This window comes from Xiphophorus couchianus, chromosome 8, assembly GCF_001444195.1.
Source record: "Xiphophorus couchianus chromosome 8, X_couchianus-1.0, whole genome shotgun sequence".
Taxonomy (NCBI): Eukaryota; Metazoa; Chordata; class Actinopteri; order Cyprinodontiformes; family Poeciliidae; genus Xiphophorus; species Xiphophorus couchianus.
In genome coordinates, this window is record NC_040235.1 from 13,650,063 (window position 1) to 13,674,840 (window position 24,778).

At 36.8% G+C, this 24,778-nt stretch overlaps 1 protein-coding gene across 4 annotated transcripts in view; it reads right to left on the reverse strand.

The window, feature by feature from the left end:
• Positions 1–5,156: 5,156 nt before the first annotated feature.
• The window catches only part of rai14 (retinoic acid induced 14), a 40,566-nt gene continuing 20,944 nt past the window's right edge, over positions 5,157–24,778 (reverse strand). For 3 of the 4 annotated variants that reach the window (XM_028024863.1, XM_028024862.1, XM_028024865.1), the window contains 18 exons: positions 22,859–22,947; positions 22,632–22,696; positions 21,444–21,501; positions 21,197–21,267; positions 16,644–16,750; positions 16,332–16,516; positions 15,797–15,822; positions 14,176–14,262; positions 13,800–13,889; positions 13,081–13,206; positions 12,468–12,563; positions 9,402–10,097; positions 8,779–9,257; positions 8,152–8,320; positions 7,876–8,043; positions 7,482–7,640; positions 7,314–7,379; positions 5,157–6,881 (listed from right to left, as the gene is read on the reverse strand). In XM_028024863.1, coding sequence (XP_027880664.1) covers positions 6,795–6,881; positions 7,314–7,379; positions 7,482–7,640; positions 7,876–8,043; positions 8,152–8,320; positions 8,779–9,257; positions 9,402–10,097; positions 12,468–12,563; positions 13,081–13,206; positions 13,800–13,889; positions 14,176–14,262; positions 15,797–15,822; positions 16,332–16,516; positions 16,644–16,750; positions 21,197–21,267; positions 21,444–21,501; positions 22,632–22,696; positions 22,859–22,947 — 2,824 coding nt within the window. In that variant the 3' untranslated portion in view covers positions 5,157–6,794. The remainder of the gene's footprint in view (positions 6,882–7,313; positions 7,380–7,481; positions 7,641–7,875; positions 8,044–8,151; positions 8,321–8,778; positions 9,258–9,401; positions 10,098–12,467; positions 12,564–13,080; positions 13,207–13,799; positions 13,890–14,175; positions 14,263–15,796; positions 15,823–16,331; positions 16,517–16,643; positions 16,751–21,196; positions 21,268–21,443; positions 21,502–22,631; positions 22,697–22,858; positions 22,948–24,778) is intronic. The other variant, XM_028024864.1, reaches the window with a different exon arrangement.

The following is a 24,778-nucleotide window of genomic DNA, read 5'->3' on the forward strand; positions in this document are numbered from 1 at the left end:
TTAAAAATCTAGACTACCTTCAAAAATTATGAGCAAAAAATATCCTTAAAGAAAATGAGTCTTGCCTATTTAGACACTCAACAGCATGGCTTGAAAGCTACCATGTAATTTCCAGGAGGGGTACCCTGTAAGTTCTGGAAAGGTAACCTTTTATTTTCAGAGGGTAAACTTTAAATTCAAGGAAAACAGCAAATGGGTTCCTCCACGATTTGAAACCAGTAACTTACAAATTCTGGTAGGTCATTTTGAGGTTAGGGGAAGTTTACCAACAAGCTTTAAAAGTGACCTTTAACTTAATCTAAGTTCTGGGATAGGAGAAACCTTTAGTGTCTCAGAGATGTTTCAGAGAACATTAACAAACAATAACTCAAGCTTTCAAAATAAAAAAGACAAACTAGAAGGATTGTGTCACAACTCCAAATCTAGCAAAACAAGGATGCCCACCTAGGGAGAGAATTAATGAGAGAAGCCATCACGAGGCCAATTGTAGCAAGAGAAGCTGCAGTGATACAGAACTTAAATGGTAGCACCACAAAATTGGAAGACTGGCAAGAAGAAAGTCATTGTTAAGTTTGCTAAAGACGATGAAAGGGAAATGGCATAAACCTGGAGGTGAATCAACTCTCGAAGACTTAGAGGCAGCAGAATATTTAAGAATGTGGAAGAGGTTCAGCTTTCAACAGGTAATTCACCCTAAACATAAAGCCAGAAGTTCAATTGGGTGACTTAAATAGTTTTTTTTGTATGTGTTTTTGATTTGCTCAGTAAAATCCAGAGCTAGAGCCAACTGAATATCTAGCAAACTGCTTCCCTCTATGAAATCTGACTGAGCTTTTTTACCAAGAAGAATGGGCAAAAAATCAGTTTCTGCATATAGGAAGCTGATAGACACATAAACAAAAATTCTTGTGTAACTGCAGGAAAATGGGGTTCCATAAATGCATGCCACTTGTATGTTTTTTATTTGTAATAGTCACTTTTCTTACACTTCATTGTTCTCGCCTTTGTGTTGGTGTGTCACATGAAATCCCAATTACACATTATGAAGTTCGATTGTTCAGTAAACCAATAATGTAATTCTGAATAAAATCTCTGCTAAATAATTGTTAGGCTAGATTTCTAAATATGTGGTCAAAAATATTCGGAAATGCTTAATTAACCTGACCCATAAAATGTATACACACAAGTAGCAAATATAAATACCAGCCCTTAAATAGGTTTTTTAAGCCAACAGCACACATGGAACAAGCACAAGGCCTATGACGCACATTAGCAGGAGACTATTTAACAATATTTACCAAGCACACAAACCATAATCAGTCAGAGATATTCAGCTTGCTAAAGTGTGCAAAAAGCATAGAAAAGAATATGTTTCCCAACAGGTGGCAGCTGGACAGCTTCTCTTCCTGCTGCTATTTTTACTCACTACAAAGCCATAGGTTCTCCACTTTGTTGTTGTCCCCACATGATCCTGGAAACAGGAGCACGTTTACATACGCAACTTCAAGAGTGTGTCAGTGGGGAATTAGTCACCCACGCAGTCATTTTAACCTATGCACTCTCTCTTCTCTTCTAATGTGCTGCTTACGTTTCGATGTAGTATTTCTCTTGGCAGCAACTTTATCTCATGCTATGTAGGTCTTCTTTGCTTTGACTTAGTCATTACATTTTTGTCTTGTCTTTATGCTACTACTGTCTGACTATTGCTTGTTCAGATTGAAGTACAGCTCATACAAAGGAAGGGAACTCTCTCTTTGCACCCATTTAATATTAAGTCTTTTGTTTATTTTTACTGGCAGGTCCCGCTTTATCTAGTCTATGATCTGCGGCTCTACAAATTCTTTAGCTCATTGATTGGCAGTTATTATTAGTCATTACAAGACCAAAATCCAATAATATCCGAAACACTAAGACGTGTTTCATCTCAAATACTAAAAAGAAGGAAAGCATAGTATCGTTTTTATCATCTCTGAATTGTTTTTAATAACTAATAGATTAAAAAATTCATACTTAATAAGTTGTGAGTTATTTAGACTGACCATCTTGACACTCGGACTCCAGAATTGGATTTTTTTTTTTTTACCTCAGGATGTTTAGCAAAAGTGGGCCGTTTCTGGATTATGATCACAGCATTGGTTTACCCTCCACTCACTCCAGAGGTCCGAGGGCAGAACGTGGGAGAAAGCAAAGGTGGACAGGAAGTGGTTGACTAAGGGCAAAGGTATGCGTGTGTTCTTGTGCGAATATCTGTATGTGTGTATTTGCCCAGCAGGCAAAACACACACAGCCAAGACAGGAAACAACGTGGTTGTGCCACTGGTTAGCAGGAAGCAGAGAGGAAGATAAATGACTCAAAACCAAGTTGGCAGCACTTCTGAGAGGCAACGCTGAGTGGACGCAGAGGGAGAACCAAGTGCTGACATGCGCTACGGTGAGCCTAACCAAACAGGAAAACAAACAATGCATGTGATTAGTTTTCTATCCAGAGTGTTTGAAATTCAGAAGGGTACATTTCTTCATTTCTTCCATCGGTTTTGGAAGATGATCAAGAAAAAGCATGGGCAAAGGGACACATTTTTAAAAAAAACAGAGCGATGTTTACCCACCATGAGCTGCCAAAGCAAAATCACTGAAGTTTTTCATAAATCCTACATATTCTTATTTGGTGGTAATACAAATATCATCAAGTATTTTCTGCCAGTTAAAGGTTTGCATCCAGAAGTCAGAGGTCACATTGATACTTAGTACCTAGAGATTATAAATTACTTGAAGAATTATAGGTCACTTTCTACTAGAGTACTTTCCAAAACTTGCAAATGAATATTGCACAAATTGTGAAGTTACTCTCCTGTAACCTCAATTTGAAATTTATAGTGTTACTTTTATTTTAGGGAACTTATAAGTTCCAGGGAATACCCTTTAAGCTGCAGAAATTATGAGGTTCCAATGTTACATTGTGTTTTGCAACACAATAGGGTATCTCAGAATGTAAATGGATTTATAGATTTTATTCCCAGAACGTAAATTACCTTCCAGAAGTTACGAGGTCTGATCACAGGACTTTGAAGAACTTAAAGGCTGATTTTGTGGATTTTAAAGGTTATTTTTCTGGATTTTACAGATTATTTTTCCAGAAATTAAATGTTGTTTTCCTGGTACTAACTATATTCTTTTGGAGAATTTACTTATTTTTACTTACATGTAAACTCTGGAAAAGTAATCAGGCAACCTCTAAGTTGTAGAAAGTATGAGATCACGCATCACATAATACAGCAATCTTATTTTATGCTGTGACTTGCAGAAAGTAACATACATTTTGTGAGTACAATATGTTTTTGATAAACTTCCTGAGCGAAGGAAATCCTACAACTCCAAGAAATATCACCTTATATCGTGTCTTACAGGCCATCATTTCTGTTTTTTCATGTCCTTGAACACAAACTACCTTATCGCAAAGATCCATCCTGGTGTGTGCTGCCATCTGGTGGCATTTTACTGCCTCTGCATTCTGCTTGGTCACTAAAAATCAGGCAACAGTTTTCATATACTGGACTGAAAGTGTTGTGAGTGCTTCAGCGTTGTTAAGATTAATTTCACTTTGACTAAACTGAAAAAGCGGGTATCAATCTCATTATTTTGATCTGACAATGTGGCAGTTGTGATAACATTTCATTCAGAAAGCATCTCAAAGTCCTGAAAGACCACTTTGAAAAGATTATTATGCCTTTTAGAAAGACGTGTGTAGTAACTAGTTACATGTACTTAAGCAATTTATGGGAGAAAAATTTACATTTATGAGTAGTTTTACTACAACGTAGTTTTAATTTTATTGAAGAAACATAATTAAGAAATATTGATAATCTTAAAGAAAAAGTTTTGTCTACTCGATCCACAGCAAATAATTTCACAAAATGATGATCATTCAGTGACAAACCAGCAAATTATCTTAAAGGGAGATTTCTGGTTTGTGCACAAGCTTTGTTGTTCTGTAAATTTGTATCTATCACTGGAAGTCCCTTACCCTGAAATACATTACCTATTGCAAGAATGAATTTCATAGGTCTTATGTCTAATGAAAAACAATATGATCTAAAACAGTTTCTTCTCCCTGAATTTTATATCTTGTAGTCATGTTGATATTATTTTTTATATTTGTCTTTAAAATACCAAGATTTGCACATAACTTTGTAATTTCTTTCTGTCTGATGTTAAATATTAAATTAGATGTTATGGTCAGATACTCAGTACTCAAGTAGCCTTTTTGCCAAAAACTTTTAATCTTACTTGAGTATTTTCTTGGACAATTACTTTTACTTTAGTAAAAATATGCTGAAGTAGTGCTTCACTTACCGGAGTAAAATATCTGGGTACTTTAACCTTGTTGACTCTTAGCTAGTTGTTACCATGTAGTTTCAAAAAAATGCATCACATTGCTGAGATTTAAATTCAGGATGAATTTTAAGTTAATCACCTGTTCTTACATTTCTTTATATCAGGTTGTTGCTTTTTTGAACATTTATCCTTCTTCACATTCTTCATGGGTGTAGCTACGACTACTTGCAGCTAATAAATGAAGTAGATAGGTGGGGATTGCATTTATTTTCCACACATGGCCTAGTGCAGGTGTGCTAGTGGGTCTGGATGGCTTTTTCCCCCTTAGTCAATAAAACATTTTTTGAAAAATTCAGAATTTGCACTTTTAATTCTTTTTTTAAAGAATTAAGAGCGACAAAAAATAAAAAGAGAACAAATCTAAAAGGGAGATATCAAAATTTTCTTAAAATTTTATATATTTTAAGAAAGGGACACACCGAACAGACTAGCGACCTGTCCAGGGTGAACCCCACTTCTCGCCTTGAACGTTAGCTGGAGATAGGCAAAAGCATCCCTGCTGACCCCACTAGGGACAAGGGTGTAAAGAAAATTGATGGATGGATGGACACACACGGAGGGGTTTGTGTGTAGACAGAACAAAAATGTTTTTATGTTTGAGAAAGTAATGACAGTGACTCAAAAATAGGAAAACAGGTTGTTTAGCTTATATTACCAAAATCCTGTTAACCTCTACCTGCATGTTCATGTTTCTTCCAAGTATCAGTTGACTAATCTGAACCATGACAGGTGGCAAATATAAGAGACACAGAAAATAACACGGCGTATCTTTAAAATTTAATAAAGTGGATGGTAAACAATTTTTTCTTGTCACTACAAAACCGTTAGCAAACCAAACAACAAAGTTTCTTGGATTTCCCTTTCCTGGTACAAAACGTGAGCCGAGGCATAAAGCGAAGAAGTTTGTCTCCTACAATCTCAGATATGAGATCTGTCAAACATTTCAGTCAGGTGTAAAAGGTTACCTGAGAGACTCACCCAAACAAAATCATTTTAGTGTTGATTGGACACTGAACAGACAAAACGCTTTTCAGTAGAAATGTGGCCTCCCTAAGATCAGTGCTAAGGCAAAGGAGTGCAGAATGAAAACAGTGAATTTAATGTGTACCTACGGATGAACGTTGGATCAAACAAGGGAACTACAAAATAAAATTGGGTAAATGTAAATAAATAATCGAGATGTTAAAAAGAAGTCTGATGATTTACAGGCACATGGCAGAACTCAGCCAATCATTTCCAGCCAACATGCTTTCAATGCTTTTCAAGTAAAAAAAAAACAGTCTGCAAACAAGACAAAACAGTATGGAAACTAAACCGAGATAAAAACATATAAATATCAAATGCAGTTACGCATTTGTCACAAGTGAAATGTTTTTCTTTTCTACAACAATTAAAGTCTATTATATGGATGACAAAAGGAAGATCTACAGCTTAGAAACAACTACAACAAATAGTGCTTTGTTACAAATCAAATCTTCTCAGTCACATGAAAAACTCGTAAGTACAACCCTCATACAGTTACAGCACAGTAACTTGGGAAGTATTTTATTTTTTTGTCACTATTTTGGGAAGAATTCAGATTTTTCTGTAGGAAAGTACTGAAAGAAAGCTTTCATTTTCACTCTTTTCAGTATATCTCCATTAATTGTTCAGATGGCCTAATAATGTAAATTCTGCAATTTGGACAGACATGAGCGATTTAAAATCTATTTTATAAAAAATTGGTACTATCAACAGTAAAAAATGTCAGTGAAGCTGATTCTACACTGCATTGTGATTGTGTCACAGAGAAGACACATTTAAAATGCCCATATTGATGGTTTTAGCACAACCAGACCCTTTCTGTGTCTATTGTTATTGTTGGAAAACCTTATTCATGCTTTTATTTGGCAGGTTTGAAGATCAGTTTGTACACAGCAATTTTACACAGTGTTTCTTCCACATCTGTGTTAACAACCTTAATGCTGCTATATGCGCCTGCTTTGAACTGGTCTGCATTCAAAAGAAATATTTCTCAATGCGGGAACCTGGCTGAATACATTTTAAAGGGCATCAACGCTTGCTACAACTGCAAGATTAACACAGGAAAAAATAGTTGAATATTTAATTTTTGCAACTGATGCCTATTCTTTACACTGAATTGCTTTACAGACTAACACCTGGCTGAATTCCTTTCACATGTGGCTTCTGTTGCAAGTCCCAGGCGAGTCATCCATTAACAGAAAATACTTTCATGTATGTAGAGCAGAGGGTTTTAGAGGTTCAAAATGACCTTAGCAAAGGCAATAAACACATACTTGTAAACCAACTCCTTATAAGCAAATACTCTGGGCTTATACACAGGCACAATGTGTGTTCAATCTAAAAATAAATGTGCTTTTGTGGAGACTCCCAGATGACTCTTAGCAGGCCTCCTTGGCTTGACTTGGCACCTTGCACATCTTCAGTATCTGCTTCAAAGCTTTCTGAACATCCTCGTCCATCTGACCCTGAGAGAGACAGCACAAGCTCAGTTATTAACACTAGTTAACTGGTTAACTTATTTTAAAGTTTTGAATTATCTAAACTCCAAAGAATCATGTGATCTTTTCTACAATACTGCAGCTTAACAACCTTTTGAGGTCTAACTGTTACCACAAATATTCCTTCACAGTTTTCATATTAAACGTTCCAGTTTTAAATTTCTCAATGCTTTTTATCTAACTATTAAATTTAAAAAAATCATGGATGTAAGTAAGCTAAGTAACTGACTAATTTCCATACTCCAATACATTTCAATATTTCAATCAAATTCCACATTATATCAAAATGTCCACATTGTTTGGACATTGAATAATCCAGATTTATAAAAACTGATTTGATAGATTGCAGGCATTGCACTGGGTGAAATTATTGAAAATTACAAATATTAACTGATTTACCTGAACCGCATAGAGAAGATGCATCCTGTAGACTGACACTATTTCATCATGCTGTTTCTTTGATTCCTTCAGAGGCAACACAAGGTAAAAACTTAGTTCAAGTACACCACAGGATCAAATATTAGCATTGACAGTGAGTTGCTACGTATGACTTAAAATGAATCTTACAGCTAGCTGGTATTGAAGTTGCTTTAGCTGCTGCTGAAGCGTCTCCATCTGCTGGTTTTGCTGTTGCCTCTTGGACGGGGAGCAGGAAGTGTAGGAGAGCTGTGATAGGCTGTTCAGGGCTTCCTTAAGTTTGCCTACTTCACGAGACAAGTCATCTATCTGAAGATGGAAGAAAGCAAAGATTTATATAATAATAAACATTATAAAGCAACAAAGAAGCTAAAAAGTGTTCTGATTAAGATTTGTTTACCTACATATGCAGCTAAAGGAAATCTAGCATTATAAGATAACAGGAACTTCCAATCGTTAATTCTTACTTTTATAGTTTCTGATTAAGCTTTCTTTGAACTGATTTTCTGAAGTAGACGGTTCAGATAAACAGATAATTACTGACCCTCTTGTTCTTTTCTCTCTCTGATGCCACGTGATTTTCTACCAGCTGCTTGAGTTGACACACAGCATCCTGTGCCTCAGCAAGTTTGGAGGTCAGAGTCTGGTTCTCTTTCTCCCGTGACATCAAGAGCTCCTGCAGAGCTTCCCGCTCTGCACGATTATCTCGTGCCTAAAGGATGGAAGAAAGTGACAAGTTCAACATGAGAAGTTATATCAGGAAAGCATAGAGGCACAATGACTGCTCTTATGTGGATGTCTTTGTTTCTTTTCCTGCTACCTTCTGCCACGCATCCGCTGCCTCCAGAGCCATCTCATCCTGCTTCCTTAAGGCTGCCTGAAGGAGCTGTGTCAGATGGTTCACCTCACCCTCCAGCTGCTCCCGCATGGCCTCATGATCCAGACGGGGCACTGCATCCTCCGAGGTAACGTCTTGCTCTGCATTCAGCCTGTGTGACAGAAATAACAGGAAAATTAATTAGGCTTCATGTATGCTTCTTCAGTTGGTAGGTTGTGCTTAGCAATCAAAACTTTGTTTTGGAAGACCATCTTAAAGGGTATTTTTATACGTGATGTATTTATATGTGATGTATTTTTCAGGCACATAAGTGCCATTTTATAACACAATCTGGAAACTATTTTAACTAATAATAGTTTGACTGAATATTGACAACTGAATGACTCAAAAATTCACAAGATTGGGTACCTGACCAAAATGTTTAAATGCGGAAACATAAAAAGTAAATCTGCACACATAAGTAAAAGTCCAAGCAATACTTGATGAAGTCTAATGTTTCAGCCGAGCTGGTTTGCTTCAAAACAACTAACTGATTAGTGTGACGCACCGCAGTTAAAAACATTTTCTAGCCCCCACCCACCTTTTTCTTTTTTAAGTTTCTCTCCGTACCTCTTTGGAAAAGCCTCCACTTGTGTTGTCTTTTGATGCAGCTGTTCTCTGAGGGTTTCCAAATCACTTTCCAGCTCCTTGATGGCATTTCCCAGAGATGACACAACCTGTGTGTGGTCGGTAAGGGTCACAGAGCTCTGTGTCTGAGCCTCGGCCTCCTGCCTCAGGCGTGTGATGTCCTCTTGAGCAGCAGAAAGCTTCCCCTCAGTCTCAGCAAGCAATGTCTGCAGCTCCTCCACTTTACTGCTCAGCATCTGGACTTGTTGCTCTGAAGAGACGGCTGAGGCTGAGGGTTTCTCGGCATGGGCTTCGGCCAGTTCTTTCTGAGCGGCAATCAGCTGGCTTTTGGTTTCACTGTAGGAGTGTGACAGCTCCAGCAAGCGCTGCTGCTGCCCAGCAATGACCTCATTTAAATCAGACTTCATCTCCTCAAAGTCTTTGGCTGCGGCTTCAACGGGGACCGTTCCCTTCAGGGCCTCCTATGCAACAGCAATTAGGAGATTGCAAACTGAGATAATGGCACAGTTTATGTAATTTGAAAAAAATGACATTCAGAACTAAAATAAGACATTTGACCCGTTTCTTTTTTCTACTTTGTTGATAGGGCTGGATCTTGTTTTTACCTGGAGCATTCTGACTTCCTCTTGTGCCTCCTTGTAAAGCTCTTCGATCTGCGCCGACCTCTGTTCTTTTTCCTTTGCTGTCCTCCTCTCCTCCTCTGTCCTCTGCAGCGCTTCTTCCATCAGTCTGATTCGCTGAGCCGTTTCGTCTTTTTCTGACTCCAACTGGACGAGGCGCACCTTCAGTTGTTTTATCTCATGTTCCAGTTTCTCCACCTCCAGTTTCTCTGTGAACCCTTCTTCTCCCCTTCCCATCTGTGCTTTCAGATCCTCCACTTCCTCCATAGCTTGATGGTATCTCTCTTGAGTGTCTGTCAGTTTTGCCTGCAGCTCTGCTAAACTTTCCATCAACTCTTCCTCCCTTATTTTCTCTCGAACGCTTCCATCCTCATCTCTTTGTCTCTGTCTGTCAGAGTTCAGCTGAGCCTGAAGCAAGCAGTATTCTTTCTTGGTTTCAATCAGCTTTATTTGAAGGCTTTCAAGTGCTTGTTTCAAAATCCCAATTTCCTCCTTGCTCCCGCCTTCACCCCCCTCTTCCTGTAGTTTGACGGGATGCTCTCCCTCTTCCACCTGGGTTGTAGAGGCTACTTGTGCCGGTGAATGAAACTCGTCCTGTGTGGAATGGAAGGAGGAGTTGGAGGCCATGCTGTTCGGACGACTGTTCTCCTTTAGCTCATTTCCTGGAAGTGACGGAAGTCTCTGTGTGTTCAGAGGACATGAGAGTAAAAATCTATGATTATTATTTATTCTAATCTCTTTGGAGGGAAAAAAGTTATTATAATAGATTTTTAGATATATTACTTTGTAAACTGAAAAGGAAAGTTAATAATTGTATTATCTGAAGCTTTGGCTTCTTAACCATTCAACCATTCTTGGTTAACATGTGCACTAATTACTTTTTTGTTTTGTACAACCAAAACTGTTAAACTTTAAGCAGAAAATTTTGATTTTTGATTCAGATCAAAGCATTTTGTCAAATAAAATGTCAAATAAATAAAAATTTCAAAAGTAAAAATAAAAATAAACTTTAATAAACACTAATGCCTGATGCATTGTTAAATTAATATATTACATATCATGTAAAGCTTTAAAAACAGTAGTGAAACCTGATTTGCTGAGTCTCTTCGTGTTCAGAAGCAACAACAGGCTCATGTAAACCATGAATGTGTCTTTCAAAACGCATCCTAAAAAGACTACTGGCAAATATGGTGGTTTTTATTTTTATTTTAATGAACATAATTTCAAATTTCTTTAAAAATCTCCTTCAAATCACTCAGATCACCATTTATCCAAACATCACCTGAGGAGCTTCAGTCAAAACTGAGAACTCATTCGGTATGCAGATGACACTGCTGTATTTATCCAGAAGGTCAAAATAACTCACTAAGTTTCTCTTTCTCTAAACTTGGATAACACAGAGGTTGATTACCTTTGCCATTGATGCCTCAGAAGCACACAGATCAAACTGTGCAGCTACTCTGGAAAGCATTTTTGGGGGGGGGGGGATTTCAGTAACTGTGGAGTATTCAGATTCACCCAGGATATGCAACATTTTACTGTTTATCCCTTCTGAATCATTTTTCACAGTTTTTCCACAACCACAAACTTCAGAGTATCACCAACTTGTGAAGTGGAAGGAAAATAATACATCTGTAGTGTAGATTTTGTAATCAGCTCTTGTCACTCTGCGTAATGTAATCTCAGAAACAATAGAGATGTTGAGTGAAAGCTATGGGGGTTTGCTAGGGAACATCAACGAACAAACAGAATCATGAACAAACTCCACACATCCAGCATAATGTGGAGCAGTTTATGGGTTAGGTTACAATATCCAAAGCTTTGAACATCTGCCAGAAATGTGTTCAATTCACCATCCAACAGAGGAAAGATTATTGCAAGCCTAAACATGGCCACCTATCTAAAGTGACAAAGCAGACAAAGAGAGCGTTAATAAGAAGCAGCCAAAAGGCCCAAGATAACTCTTGAGGAGAAGTGAAACCATCAGGTGAGAGAATCTGTCAACAGGACATCTACTAGTTTTATCCTTGGGCCTTTATTGGACTCTATGTGTGACAGAACACCAACACTGCACATCACCCTGATGAATAGAAATCTTGTAAGAAAACCTGTTAGTGGCCAGAGAAGCTTATAGCCAAAACGACAATGGAATGGTTTAGATCAAAGCATTTTGGTCTAAACAAAGTCTAGACCTGAAAATAATTGAGAATCTGTGGCAAGACTTTCAAATTGATGTTAACAGACAGTCTATGTCTAATCTTATGAATTCTTTTGCAAAGATTTGGGAACCCTAACAGTGTAGAGTTTAGTGGTTCTAAACTGTGTTAAATTAGGAAGGATCAATAAAAATGCACAACCTGCTCTTTGAATATTCAGTTTTGTCAACAATGTTGAAAGTCTTGTATGATTTTCCTTTCTCTTCACTGTTATGCATATTTTTTTTTCCAAACTGGAAAGGTTTGAGAAACATAAATAATTAAGTAGGGCAAAGTTTGAAACACTTTTCAGAAATTGGGAAAAAAGAACTTGTTCAAGTATTTCTTTCTAAGATGAACAAGTTGGGCAGTTCACAAAAATGACAGAAGATATTCCAGTTACTTTATAATGCTGCTATTAACGTTCTTCAGAGAATAATTCAGAAAACGTGTCTCTCTTAAAGCCATCAAAAGTTATCAAATTTTCCCTGTCAATTTAAACGTATTACCAACAAAATTCTATTGTACCTTAAAGATATTTTGGCTCCATAAAAATCAAAACTTATAGAGCTTTTCCATTACATTGTTTTTGGTGGATTCAAGAATTTTTCAATAACCTATAGGGATTTTAACAATCAAATCTTTCATGTTACAAAATTCCTTTTTAGGGCTAGTTTGGAGGCTCTTGACCAATTTGTTTGGTTATGCTACCTTGTGGTTGTTTTCTTTATTCTCCAGCTATGTACATCCTCAAATACAGTAACGTTAGTCATACAATCTAAAACTGAGTAAATTTGGAGAATCTATTCAGGCTTTACCACTTAAACATGAAAGTAAACAACAAAGACACACATACCTTCAGTTTGTTTGCAAGCTCCTGGTTTTCCAAAGTAAGAGAAGTAATCCTGGCTTGCAGAGCAGAAACCAGAGCTGCAGACGCTGTGTGCTCGACCTGCCAACAAACATATATTCACATGCCAAAGAGACACATAAAGGTAGCATTAGGGACCTCCAGGTATCGTCAGGAAAACAACACAAGTTGTGACATGTTGTAAGCTTAGCTTAGACCTCCTTTTAAGAAGGCAGATGAGTCGGAAACATACTAAACTTAGAAAAAGAACTACAAATAAAACAAAAATGACAAAACAAATTAACTAAGATTATTTTTTGAAGATTATCTTTAAAATAGTTTATGTCAAAAAGTCTTTTGATGTGGTAAATAATGTCAAAATATTCTTTAAACTCAATGAAAATTCTTGATCCAGTTAGAAAGCGTTAAGAGGTATAGCTCCCAAGTGTATGGTTTAATAAACATTCAGTATGTGTTTGTAGTTCTCTACACTGTGTATTATTGCAGCCGCAATTATGTCATTCTTTGTTTAGCTCTTGTCGTCTCATTCACCCACCTGGTTTTAAAGCAGCAAAGTCAACAAGCCCCACACCGTCCGTTTGTTAATCATTACCCTCACCTCCAGTTGAGGAACGGTCACCGTCTCCACTGTCTGCTTCAGGTCTTTGATTGTCTCCAGCAACATGTTTCTCTCTTCATGGAGCTTCTCAACCTCTTTCAGTGGAAATCCTGTAAACTCGTCCTCCTTTGCAATAAGGGGAGGAGACAGAAGTGAAGGGTTGTGGCAAAGAAGGGGAACAGACAAATGGAAAAACTTTTGGCAGTCTGACCCTAAACTACAAATATAGTGTATATATAATATATATAGTTCACGGCCTTTAAACATTTTTACATTTGATCAAATTATAGTCAGAAACTTTAATCCAATTTATTAGGATTTCATGTAAAAGACAAACACAAAGTAGCACATATTTGTAGTTAACTTTTGGAAAAGAGGTGTTCATTAACTCCTTTAACAAAAATACATCTAGATAAAAAAAACACCTGCCTTATATGGTCACCTACTTAGTAAGCAGTGTTCATTTGACTCGAGTCATACAACTTACTGTTAAATAAAAAAATGCACACTGCCTTTTAAGATTATTATATGTATAGAAAATGACTAGTTAATTTCCACCTGCTTCACAGATATGTGATACTTTGTGTTGGTTTTTTATATAAAATTCTAATCAAACAGACTGAGAAAATGTGAAAAGTTGAAGTAATAACTTTGATGGCATACAACAATAAACTAAAAAACAGAAAGTTCTTAGCACAACCTTTTCAGTTTAGTCCTACCTTATAGTTAAATCTCTTTGGAGTGTCACCTTTGTTGAAAGCAGGAGTGCTGGTAGGCGTAACAACAGAAGGAGAGGAGGGTCCAGAATGCTGAAGGACAATCAAATACATAGTTTGAGAGTAAATTTTTCCTATCTGTATAAAACCAGTTTTAGAGAAGCTCCAAGCTTGGTTGAGAATTAATTTTCATCATTAATAACTAGTTTTTCTAATATGATGGTCAGTAGCAACACAAAATAAAACAATAACAAGCTGGATTGCTTTGAGAAAACGGAAAGGGGGACAGAACAGGAAACACAACAACAAATCAATGACTGTAATTCATTATTCTTTTTATTAATTCACTTCAGACATGCACAGAAAGACATGCATTTACCTGCAGTGGACTATTAGGAGGTGGAGGTGCTTTTCGTTTTTTGGGAGTTGTGATCCGCTCATCACTTAGCTTAGCTACCTGATCATGCTAAGAAGCCAGTAGAAGAATCAGACAGATATTGACAAAAGGAGAAAGAAAAATCAGAGGTGGGATTCAGTGCTGGTTAGTAGAAGATTGGTCAAACACGTTTTAAGTTTTATTCTGAAAAATCAGGAGGTGAATCATGGAGAAAATTTTTATCACTCATTTCAGAAAGTGAAACTTACATATTCATAGCTGTAACTTCCTGAAGGACTGGTGTGGACATGTCCCCACCAACTTTGGCCTGACAGGGACAGTCCCCACCAATATTTTGTTCTTTTTTTTTTTTTTAATGTGCCTGCATCCATGTGCGGACAGTAACTCGGCAACAGCTGTGCGCTGTATTCAAAGCATTAACAGCCAGTTGATGCTTTGTAAAACGTAATTCCTTTGTAAAACGTAAATGGCAAGTCCGTTCATTGATCTAGTGGATTGGACATCACGTGACTCACTGTGAGCGGCAGTGCTTTACATGCGCCATTGTTTTGCATTCAGTCAGGAATATCAGTGGTGGGGAAATGACACAATCAAGCAAAGAATCCGAAAAAGGGACGTATAGTTTTGATATCGTCAATACTACGAGAGCAAGATAACAATATATTCAGAACAATCATCAAATAGGATGACATATTTCATAAAGAACAGGAGCCAAAGTTTGTTCAATTTTAAACCATGGCTCCTATAGCGACAATTAAATTAAATTATTGGCCAATATGAAATAGAAATTTGCTTTGTTCTCTGTTGTATCTTTACAGTACTGACAGAAACCAAACTATTTATAGATTTATATGCAGAGAGAATATATATTTTTACATATCCAAACATCAGCATGTCAACTTTAAGCCACATTTTATAGAATCCAGTAACATCGATGGTCACTCTACTCACCAACTACCCCAACCAGACCCAAATAAATTTTTTCGCCTCTTTATTATTTGCTATATTAAAGCAAATATATTCCTCAAATACAGACTCATTCCATAAATTAGAATATGACTGAAAAATTCCTTTGTTAGTAATTCCATCACCAAGTGAAAGACATTATATAGATTAATTGGATTACGTCCATTTTAACATATTTATATTTCGTAGTATGTTTAATACCTGTTAAAAAGTTATTTTTGAAAGGTACTTTTAATCTGACAAGCCTGATCAAGATATATATCCTAATTTATTGAATAAGACTGTATGGCATTCACATGTAAGTTTTGGCATTATTCTTAGCACTAAAAAAGAAAAGGCCTTCCAGTAACTGGGTGCATCAGAAACCCCCCGCCCTCCCGCTCCTCCTTGTCCCCACAAGCTTGCAACACAAAGTTACACCCTTGATGCAGATGTAAATATGAGCTCTATAATCACACATTTCTGTAAGCTTTAAAATTTCATTTATAAGAACGTTATAATCAGCGTAGCACTGAAGTGTTTAGAGGTAGGTTAGAGCAAGCAGATTATCACTTGTACTTGATAATCTATGCACGTTCAAAAATTTAGTAGCTTTGTAGAGTAAATGAGCAGATGTTAAGCGTCACAGATATTTTACCTGAGGACTTCTTGGAGACTTGGAATCTGTCAGGGGGGTCAGTAAAAACAACAAATGAGCATTTTGAAAACAGGAGGAGAAAGTGCAGTATGTAGAGAAGTCACAAAGCACAGGACAGTGAGATCCTCTACAGATGAGAGTGTTTTTGTTGACATTATGCCCATGTATATTTGGCTTATCAAAAACGCTTATTTGCGTAACCAGGGGTTGGGGGTGACAAATTTCAGAGTTTTGGCATCCAGAGCTGAAAGTTTAAGCAAACACTTCAATAAATCACACTAGAAACACTAACAGTAACCACAGTATAACAGTAGATGGCAGTGTTGCTATCATGTTGAAACCTTAGCAAAAATCTGAGTGCAGTTTCCTGATTCATGGAAAAGCTTGAAACCTAACTTTTGGTTCTATTTAAAGAACAGTCAATGAAAGTAAAATATCAATTAGGCCAGGTTACATTAAAAATTGAAGTTGACATACTGTATGCACACTGCCTGTGTATTTTTCTGTGAATAGTAGTTTTATTCTTAAGTCTTACCCAAAAGTGGATGTCTGTTCAGAGCAGCCAAGAGGGCAGTCTGGGCTTCAGAGCTGCCCAACATCTTGATATAGTGTACAACATCGTGGCCCTCTGAATCTACAGCGGACAGGTCTGCTCCTTTCTGAGCTAAAACCTCTACCGCAGCTACTGCGTTGGATTCAGCTGCAAGCATCAAAGCAGTCCTACAACATGGACAGACCTTGTGTCAAAGCACGAAAGTGCAAATGAAAACTTCCAGCTATGTGCAAGAAAATGTTTTATGAATATCTAAACTGCTTCCTAGTGTGTGTTAAATTATTATTTCTTTACCTGCCACAGTTGTCAGGAGTGTTGATTTCAGCACCACAGTCTATCAGAGTGCTGCACACCTCAGGATGACTGTGTTTGGCTGACAGCATCAAGGGAGTGAGGCCATCCTTTGAGACAAACATTGCAAACACTGAACCTTGTCATACTGAACATATTATAGATTTCAACTGCTAAATGCAAACATCTATAAACCGCTGTGTACAATGCATAGCTGTGGTCTTTGCCATGAGCATGTCAGCTGTCTGTGTGGTGAGAAAACTTAGAGCTATGTGAAAAAGAATCAATGTGACCTGTTGTAAATGAATATCACAGATCTCACATGTCAAATTTACTGTTTTTTTTTAATGGTCTGGACATTGTTCAACCTTAAATTCTGCAAATTTATAGGAAACACCTTTAACTTTTGTGTTATTTTTATTTGAATTAGCATATTCTAAAATTATTAGAACAAAAACTAGTTCATAAGCTCAGGAATGTACATATTTTTCACAAAACAAAGTAATTTTTCTATTATTTTGTCTAGCAAAGTACAGAAAAGAGTATGACTGTCCTCCTCTGTACTAAATAGTAAATAGTTAGGTATATTAAACTTTAAATTAGTACTCTATGTGGTTGTATGGAAATACAGTGAACCCTCGCTTTTCGTGGGGGTTGCGTTCCGAAAAGAACCCGTGATAGGCGAAATCCGTGAAGTAGTTACCTTTATTTTTTTACAATTATTATACAGCATAATTAAATACTCTACATTGAAACCAAAGAACAAAACCTGTTTTCAGGCCTAAGCATTTTTTTAACAAATAGAACGCTTTCTTACAAATAACTACAGTAAAATAATCATTGTAATCATCAATACGTACAGTAGGAGAAATTGTGACTCGCGTATTTCACTGTTCCTCTGACTGTGACGCTGTGGCCTGACTCCGCTCTCTAGTGTCTTTTTCTTCTGAAGCCTGTGGTGCAGGTGTGTTTTTTCGAGAGAAGAACATAGTTATCGGTAGTTGTTGTCGCTCTTTTTTCTTCTGGGCAAAAACATTTGCCAAGCTGTATATTTAAATACCGTAACGTTATTGGCACACAGGTAGGGAAGAAGTGCGGAGACTGTTTAGCCAATCAGTACGCAGAACACAATGCACTGTGAAAAAAAAAAACTGCACAAAAAACTCCGCGAAGCAGCGAGGCCGTGAAAGGTGGACCGCCTAAAAGCGAGGGTTCACTGTAGTCATTTAGTCATTAGCTGCTGGCTATCTTTCAATGAATAGCATATGTCTCTCAGTAACATTTCAATCCTTTTCACATGTCTTTGTAGGGAAAAAATTCCAAAATGGCAAAGCTGCAGCTTTAATGAGTGGGTTCTACAGAATTTAACACACAGCTGTCAGAGCTGACTAACAGCAGCAGTATTTCATGAAATGTAGCACCTTCTTCACCTGGACTGACAGATTCTAACCCCAATCAGCCATTTAAATATAGCCCTGTGCTGAATGGCTGAATGGTTATTTTTACTCACATGTTCAGGCCAACATGGTTAAAAGAGGCAAGATTTCTGACATTTTCGAACATCTCAACAATTTTTTCTGGCTATCTTTAACAGACTAGATTGTGGTAGGTAGGGCCCACCTCGGATTGGATACATATTTTATGTATCAACACTACAAAAATTTAAGAAAGCTGGTCTCCTATGCTTGCAAAATGGAGTCTAGAATCCCAAATGTTTCACCAAGCTCTATTTAAAAAAAATACTTATCCACACATGAAGAGTTCCAAAAGCAAATTCTGTGAATAACTGTCCTTCCAATGGCAATTTCTAATAACCCTGAAACATGATTTTCAAAAAGAGGCCCAGACCAACAAGCAAAGGAACTACATGAAACAGCAAACCACGTCAGCATAGTTGGGTGTTTTATATTACAAGGCTGCTGCTGTTTCCACAGACCAAAAAGGACAAAACTATGTTCTGGGTTTTTTTGGAGCTCTGTTAAAGACTTTAGCAGGCCTGCCGGCTCTGCCCAGATTGTGTTGCTGCTACTTTGGAAACCAAACGGCAAAATTATTTTGTCCTTTTCTGGGCAACAGATTAAGTACGTTTGTGCGCGTGCACCCCTGCATGTCTGCGTGTGTATATATTACTATACAGGTGTGTTATTTGGCCTAGATGTGTAAGTTTAGATATGTTCATAACTTGGAGGCACTCTCTCTGACAAATTACCCACATTTGAGCAAAAGTGTAAAGCTAAAGAAAGCCGGTGAGAGGAATACAGGCAGTAACTAAAACACTGTATCAGTTCCTGAGGCTTTAGAAATGCTTACTTCAAAGCTTAACTTGATCTGGATTCAGGACAACTATTAAAATGATCTTTATACTGTGCTATTCCCTCTTATTTTACATAGATGCTATGAACATTTTGGCGTTTGATCATTTTAACTGAATTTATTTTGTAAATGTTTCAGACTTCTTAAAAGGTTTCTTTTTTCTGTGCTGTCAGTAGTAGTTTCTCACATGAAGTTAGGCTTTCATAAATCCAGGAGGAGACAATCTGCTTTTTTTAATATTCCAGAATATCTCTTTAACATATTTCCATAGGTCAGTAATGTTTTATTTAGTTTGCCACCCTGTCATTCAACCCCCAAATCTACAAGACCTCTAACCTCACACTGAATCATTGCTAGATACTAAATACCAATAAACTACAAAGTACTGGCAGTAAAACAATTCTGTACTATTCCACAAGAAATATCATTTACAATACAGGACATGTGACACATGATTAGCATACATTAAATGAGCACTACATATGTTTCTAATTAGAAACTATGGGTTCCTATCAACAGCAATTATACCGGGTATAATATAATTAATATAAAGGGTTTTGGATGAGAGGAAAAACGTCTTCAAGAAACACGAGAACAAAGGCCATCATATATAAAAACTGGTTGTGCAAATAAAGGTAGCACAGCTTAATGCAGGTGCAACATAAAATCCCAAACACAGATTGTGTTCTTCATACTAATGCTGAGGATTATAAATTACCTCTACGGGCATACTAGATGTTATTATACACTCTATTAAAAAGCTATAAAGCTAAAGAAGCCTTAAAATATATTTTTATCAACTGAATTTGAAACATGGATGACAAAAAACGATTAATGTTTCTGTTTGTTAAACTTATGCAGTTGCTTTTCAAATATGTATGACTGGCCAGATGTTTCTCTGTTTCATTTTACTTTGCACTGTGTGTTCATTAAAGTCAAATCCAGGTACAGCAATATGATACAGCTGTGATGTATGCCCTAGGCCAACAAGCTGGCATGTTCTGTTCAGCATTAAAAACTTTGTATTCCAGATGACCGGTTCACCAGCACTAACAGAAGACAGAGAGGCTCAAACTGCTCATACACATTTGCAGATAATTACGGCTGGAAAAGTAAATGATCTTCAGTGAACATGACGTTATGATTTCTCTTGGTTTTTAATAGAAGACAGAAGTAGGTTTTTGCTTTTAAAGAGAGAAATATGGCTGCCTTCAAAAAACTAATTTTAGTGAAGGCTAATGATTAATTGCTAACAGTTTTACTAGCTTTACATCTACATTTAATTATTATAGCAATAATACAGTTCTATTTACAGACACCTGCTGTGAATTCACCTCAGAGTCCTGAATGGTTATGTCAAAGAGAGGCACTATGTTTTTTTATGAAATTTAGAACTTATATGTATAAAACCATGGCTAACATCTGTTTTAACCTGGACATAAATTATCAAATTTACAACTAGGTTAAATGACAGTTTAGTGGGTGTCATAATATAGTATGAGTTTATTTCTAACAAGCCAGAAAGAGCATAATAAAATGGAAATAAACTTGTTTCCCCCCCCCTTTCTTATTTAAACACATACACAAACACACACATGCCATTTCATGGTTTCACTTCCCAGCTGGATAAAAACCACAGGCATGGTCTGTCACTGCAATGGAGACCACATGTCTGCACCATAAGTTCCCACAGAACTCTGACCTTCTACCTTAAGTGCACACACGGAAATTAATCTTCAAACAGATGACAAATGAGAGGAAATGTTGGCTCATGAGGCTCCCTTCTACTGAAGCACACTTGCTGCAGCTAATTTACATATGTCAGTGTTTTCTTTCTCTGAACATAGTCTAGAAATGAAAAAAGAGGCGCTCCCTAGAAGAGCACCTCTGAGCACTATCAAGGTATGCACCAAGGTTTTTCACCAGTTGCAGTTTCAGAACTACACATTTTTCTGCCCCGTCACACTGTCCCTCCAGATTCAAATCCTTTGATGAGATACAAAGCAAAGATGGATTTCTATTTTTTGGATTGATCGACTGTTAAAATACAATTATGTTCTAGATTTTCCAGACCTATTTTCATTTAATTTAATTGAAGGAAATTCTGAATGTTTCTTTGTGGGAATCTAGATAAATGGATGAAGTAGCAAATGTGATGACAATGTCACATCGCATTTTAATTCTGTTGGAAAGAAAAAGTAACAGTGGGTTAGATAGAGCAGAAGATGTTATAAAATACATACTGTATCTATTTGGTTGATGGGGGTTTTGAGTTCACACAGCAGCTGAACAATCTGGAAGCTCCCACCAACAGCTGAGGATCAAATGAAAAGAAACTCTATATCATTTAATTCCATATTTGGAGGATGAATTTTATCCAAATGAAATTACAGCTTAAAGTTAATCCTGCAATAAACATTCCCACGTTCAGACCAAGTCTATATAAAAGTTCCTCTGTATAATTAATTCTAAGGCTGCTGAGATACCTACCAGCATGATGCAGAGCAGTTCTTCCTGAGCTATCCGCTGGATCAACAGGACATTTACTCTGGAGTAAGAAGAGAGCGTTATTTAGCAAATGCAAAATTTCAAAGTGGACAAGCTGAGTTTTTAGCTATCGTTTCTCCCCAAAACACTGGAAAAAAATCTGAAAAAAAAAAAACTCGCCTTGTTTTTTGTCACATTTGGTCTTTCATTTAGTTGACTGTTTTTTCTGAATAGCAGACAGCAAGTAGTTGGTAGTTTATGCAATCTGACAGAAAGAGCATTCAAGACATCTGCTATGCAGCAGAATCTAGTTTGAGCAAGGAGGCAGGGTAGTGTGCTGCGGTGATGCTGCAGACTGTCATGAGGTAGTCAAGTCAGCAGATGAGAGTGGGAATAATGTGTGTTACTGCCTCTCTGTCCTGCTGACCTACTGATCTGTACACATATTCAGCAGGGTAAAGAAATGAAGTCCTGAAACTGTCTGGTTTCAAGCACCAAACAACAATTCAGACAGTAGGCTTCATTTGGTTCAGATCTGTCATACATTTTATGTTCTTAGATTGCAACACAGAATTGACGTTAAAAAATGTCAGATGATGCTTATATTTGTTGACATTAAACCTATAATTTACAGTGCATTCAAAAGTATTCATCCCACTCAAATTGTTGAATAACATTACAACTAGAAACTACATGTACTTTTGGATATTTTATGTGATAGACCAACTAAAAAATAGCACAAGTTAAGTAGAAGGAAAATTATGATACTTTGTATATAGCTTCTCTTTAGCATCTGGGACAAATGCTGGTTCAAAGTGTTGTTTTGGAGTTGGTCTGAATGCAGATGCATGCAACCCTATTTTTCTTTGTACAAATAGTTGTAAAGCCTTGCTTCATTTTACTATACTATATAAATATGCACCAGTTTGTGTTGAAAATTTGAATAAGATAAACAGAAATTTGATTCTGTAATATGAAAAAAAGGGTAAACAGTTGGTTCAAATACTTTTGCAAGGTGTTATAAAGCTCAATTTGGTTTTAAACACACACGTGTTGTACGTGTTGACAAATCTGAAATTGTTCTGACACAATATTTTAAAGGGTTTATTACATGAATTTAGTCTAGGTCATTAAACATTATTACTCTATGATAAACTATGTTTTCTTAAAACCTTGGCTTATGAACATTACCTGAATAAGCCTCCTGCAACATTCCAGGTGATTGTTTTTGGCAGCCAGGTGCAAGGGAGTAAAGCCTTAACAAAGAGTAATGAAAATGTTTTAGTTAAGACAGAATTAATTGACACAAAAGAAGAGCAAGATACAGCTACAGAGAATTATAGAGATAATAATATGAATTCTTTCTAAGAGTTTTCTTTTACAGTTACAAGAATGTAACGTGTGACTACAGTACATACCAGCAGCATCTGTAACTGAGAGGTCAGCTCCATGAGCCAACATCACGGCGAGGCATTCTGTTAGGCCACGAGCAGCTGCTACATGAAGTCTGTTCACAAATCCAAAGCGAGGAACAAATTAGTTACAGAATTACAACAAGCATGTTTACATGACACCTCATTTGTAACACAAAAGTCTGATGTTCCGTAAGGAACATTGTGATTTTTATTTCTATTCCCGTCTCTCAGAATCCACAGCAGCTGCACATCTCAGCCGCAGCACGGACCACATTACAGCCACGTGCCGGTGAGCAATGAAGCTTGGTGCCGGTTTTACACACATGAGGTAAGTGTCAGGGAAGCGGCTGTCAGTAGAAACAGAACCAAAACATTTCTCAATCATATGGAAATCATATCAACTGCATTACTCTGGGTACTGTAGATTCAGTGTAAAGAGAGTATGGCCGTTTTAAAAACACGCATATTGGAGGTCTTCATTTACAAATTGTAATTAGTTTTTTTATATATATATTTTAGCAACCTTTCACTTTTATGGCCATGTTCACTGCTAATCAGATTAAATGACATCTTGTCTACTGTTTTTGGCTTTTATTTGATAGAGAAAATGAATCAGTAATTTTGCTTAAACTTTAAAGTATGATCTTGCTTTTCACACTTGTCTAAATTAGAGACCCATTGTTTAGCTTTTAGAACAAAGATTTTTCATCTTGTTTCTTACAATAAGATATCTTATTGTTAGTCCATGAAGCCATGAAGCCAAATCTAATAAATTAAGATACTGGTACTTGTTAAAAAATAAATAAATAAATAGAACAGATGCCTAGAGGAAAACACAATTATCGAATGATTTCTTGAAATCAAGGTAACAAGGAATACCCCTATAATAACATACATTCAGAATGTATTGAGAATTTATGCTGAGATTCGATATGTTTTTATGAAAAGAACAATAACACAGTTGTGAGGATTTATGCATGAACCACAGATGAGGGACGTTGATACACCCAGCAAGATGCCAATACAGTGAATGGAGAAGACAATGGTGAATGGATTTTAACCAGTAAAAAAATATTGTCATGTATGGCTCTTTGTTATGAAAAATGTTAGCCTAAAAGGAATAGTAGGTCTGTTCATTTTCTATGTGAAGTGATTAATAGAGGCCTATGAAATAGGGAACTCTATGGTGATTGTTCTTGCTGCTGGAAAAGTCTTATTTTTTGCCACCATGGACAAAACTGCAGATGTTCAGTGTTTTTAACTGACATTGGAAACAATGGTGTCTTGAAGATAAAAGATGTCTTGATATGGAGGAGGAGGAGTCACCTGGCCAGCTACAGCAGGGAGGATATATGGTGTGCCAGAGGATGGACAATGCAACTCCTAGCAGATTTGTTAACACCACAACAAACTCACTCCAACCTAATTCCTGTTTATTTTTGTTCCATCGACAGCAACATAGATCGTTCACAGCTGCAAGCCCACACAAACCATGTAGACTCATAAGTAGGACAAAGCTGGGCTTCTGCTTTTGACAGACTACAAAGAAACCTCACTAGCTCTGTATCCAGATAAACAGGGTTGCAGTTCTGGCAGCTAAGATAAAATGATAAAGCAGTGGCTCAGCTGCATTAACGTCTTAGCAGAGCTCAGAAAACAAGAAAAGCCTAAAATCATCAGCGCTTAATGTCTCTCAGATGTTATGCCATTTTCTACATGTAACAGTCGTGAATACCCATCTGATGAATGCCCAGTCCATTTTAAAATATTTTAGATATGTTGTAGAACACCTTCAAGAACCAGCTTTTATTTTTTAACTGAAAGTTATTTAAAAGAAAACACATGTGAGCACCTCTCACATTACAATATTAAATCTTTAGGTTTAAATAAGCGGATTAAGTTTCTTTAGTGTGTTGCGTCAAT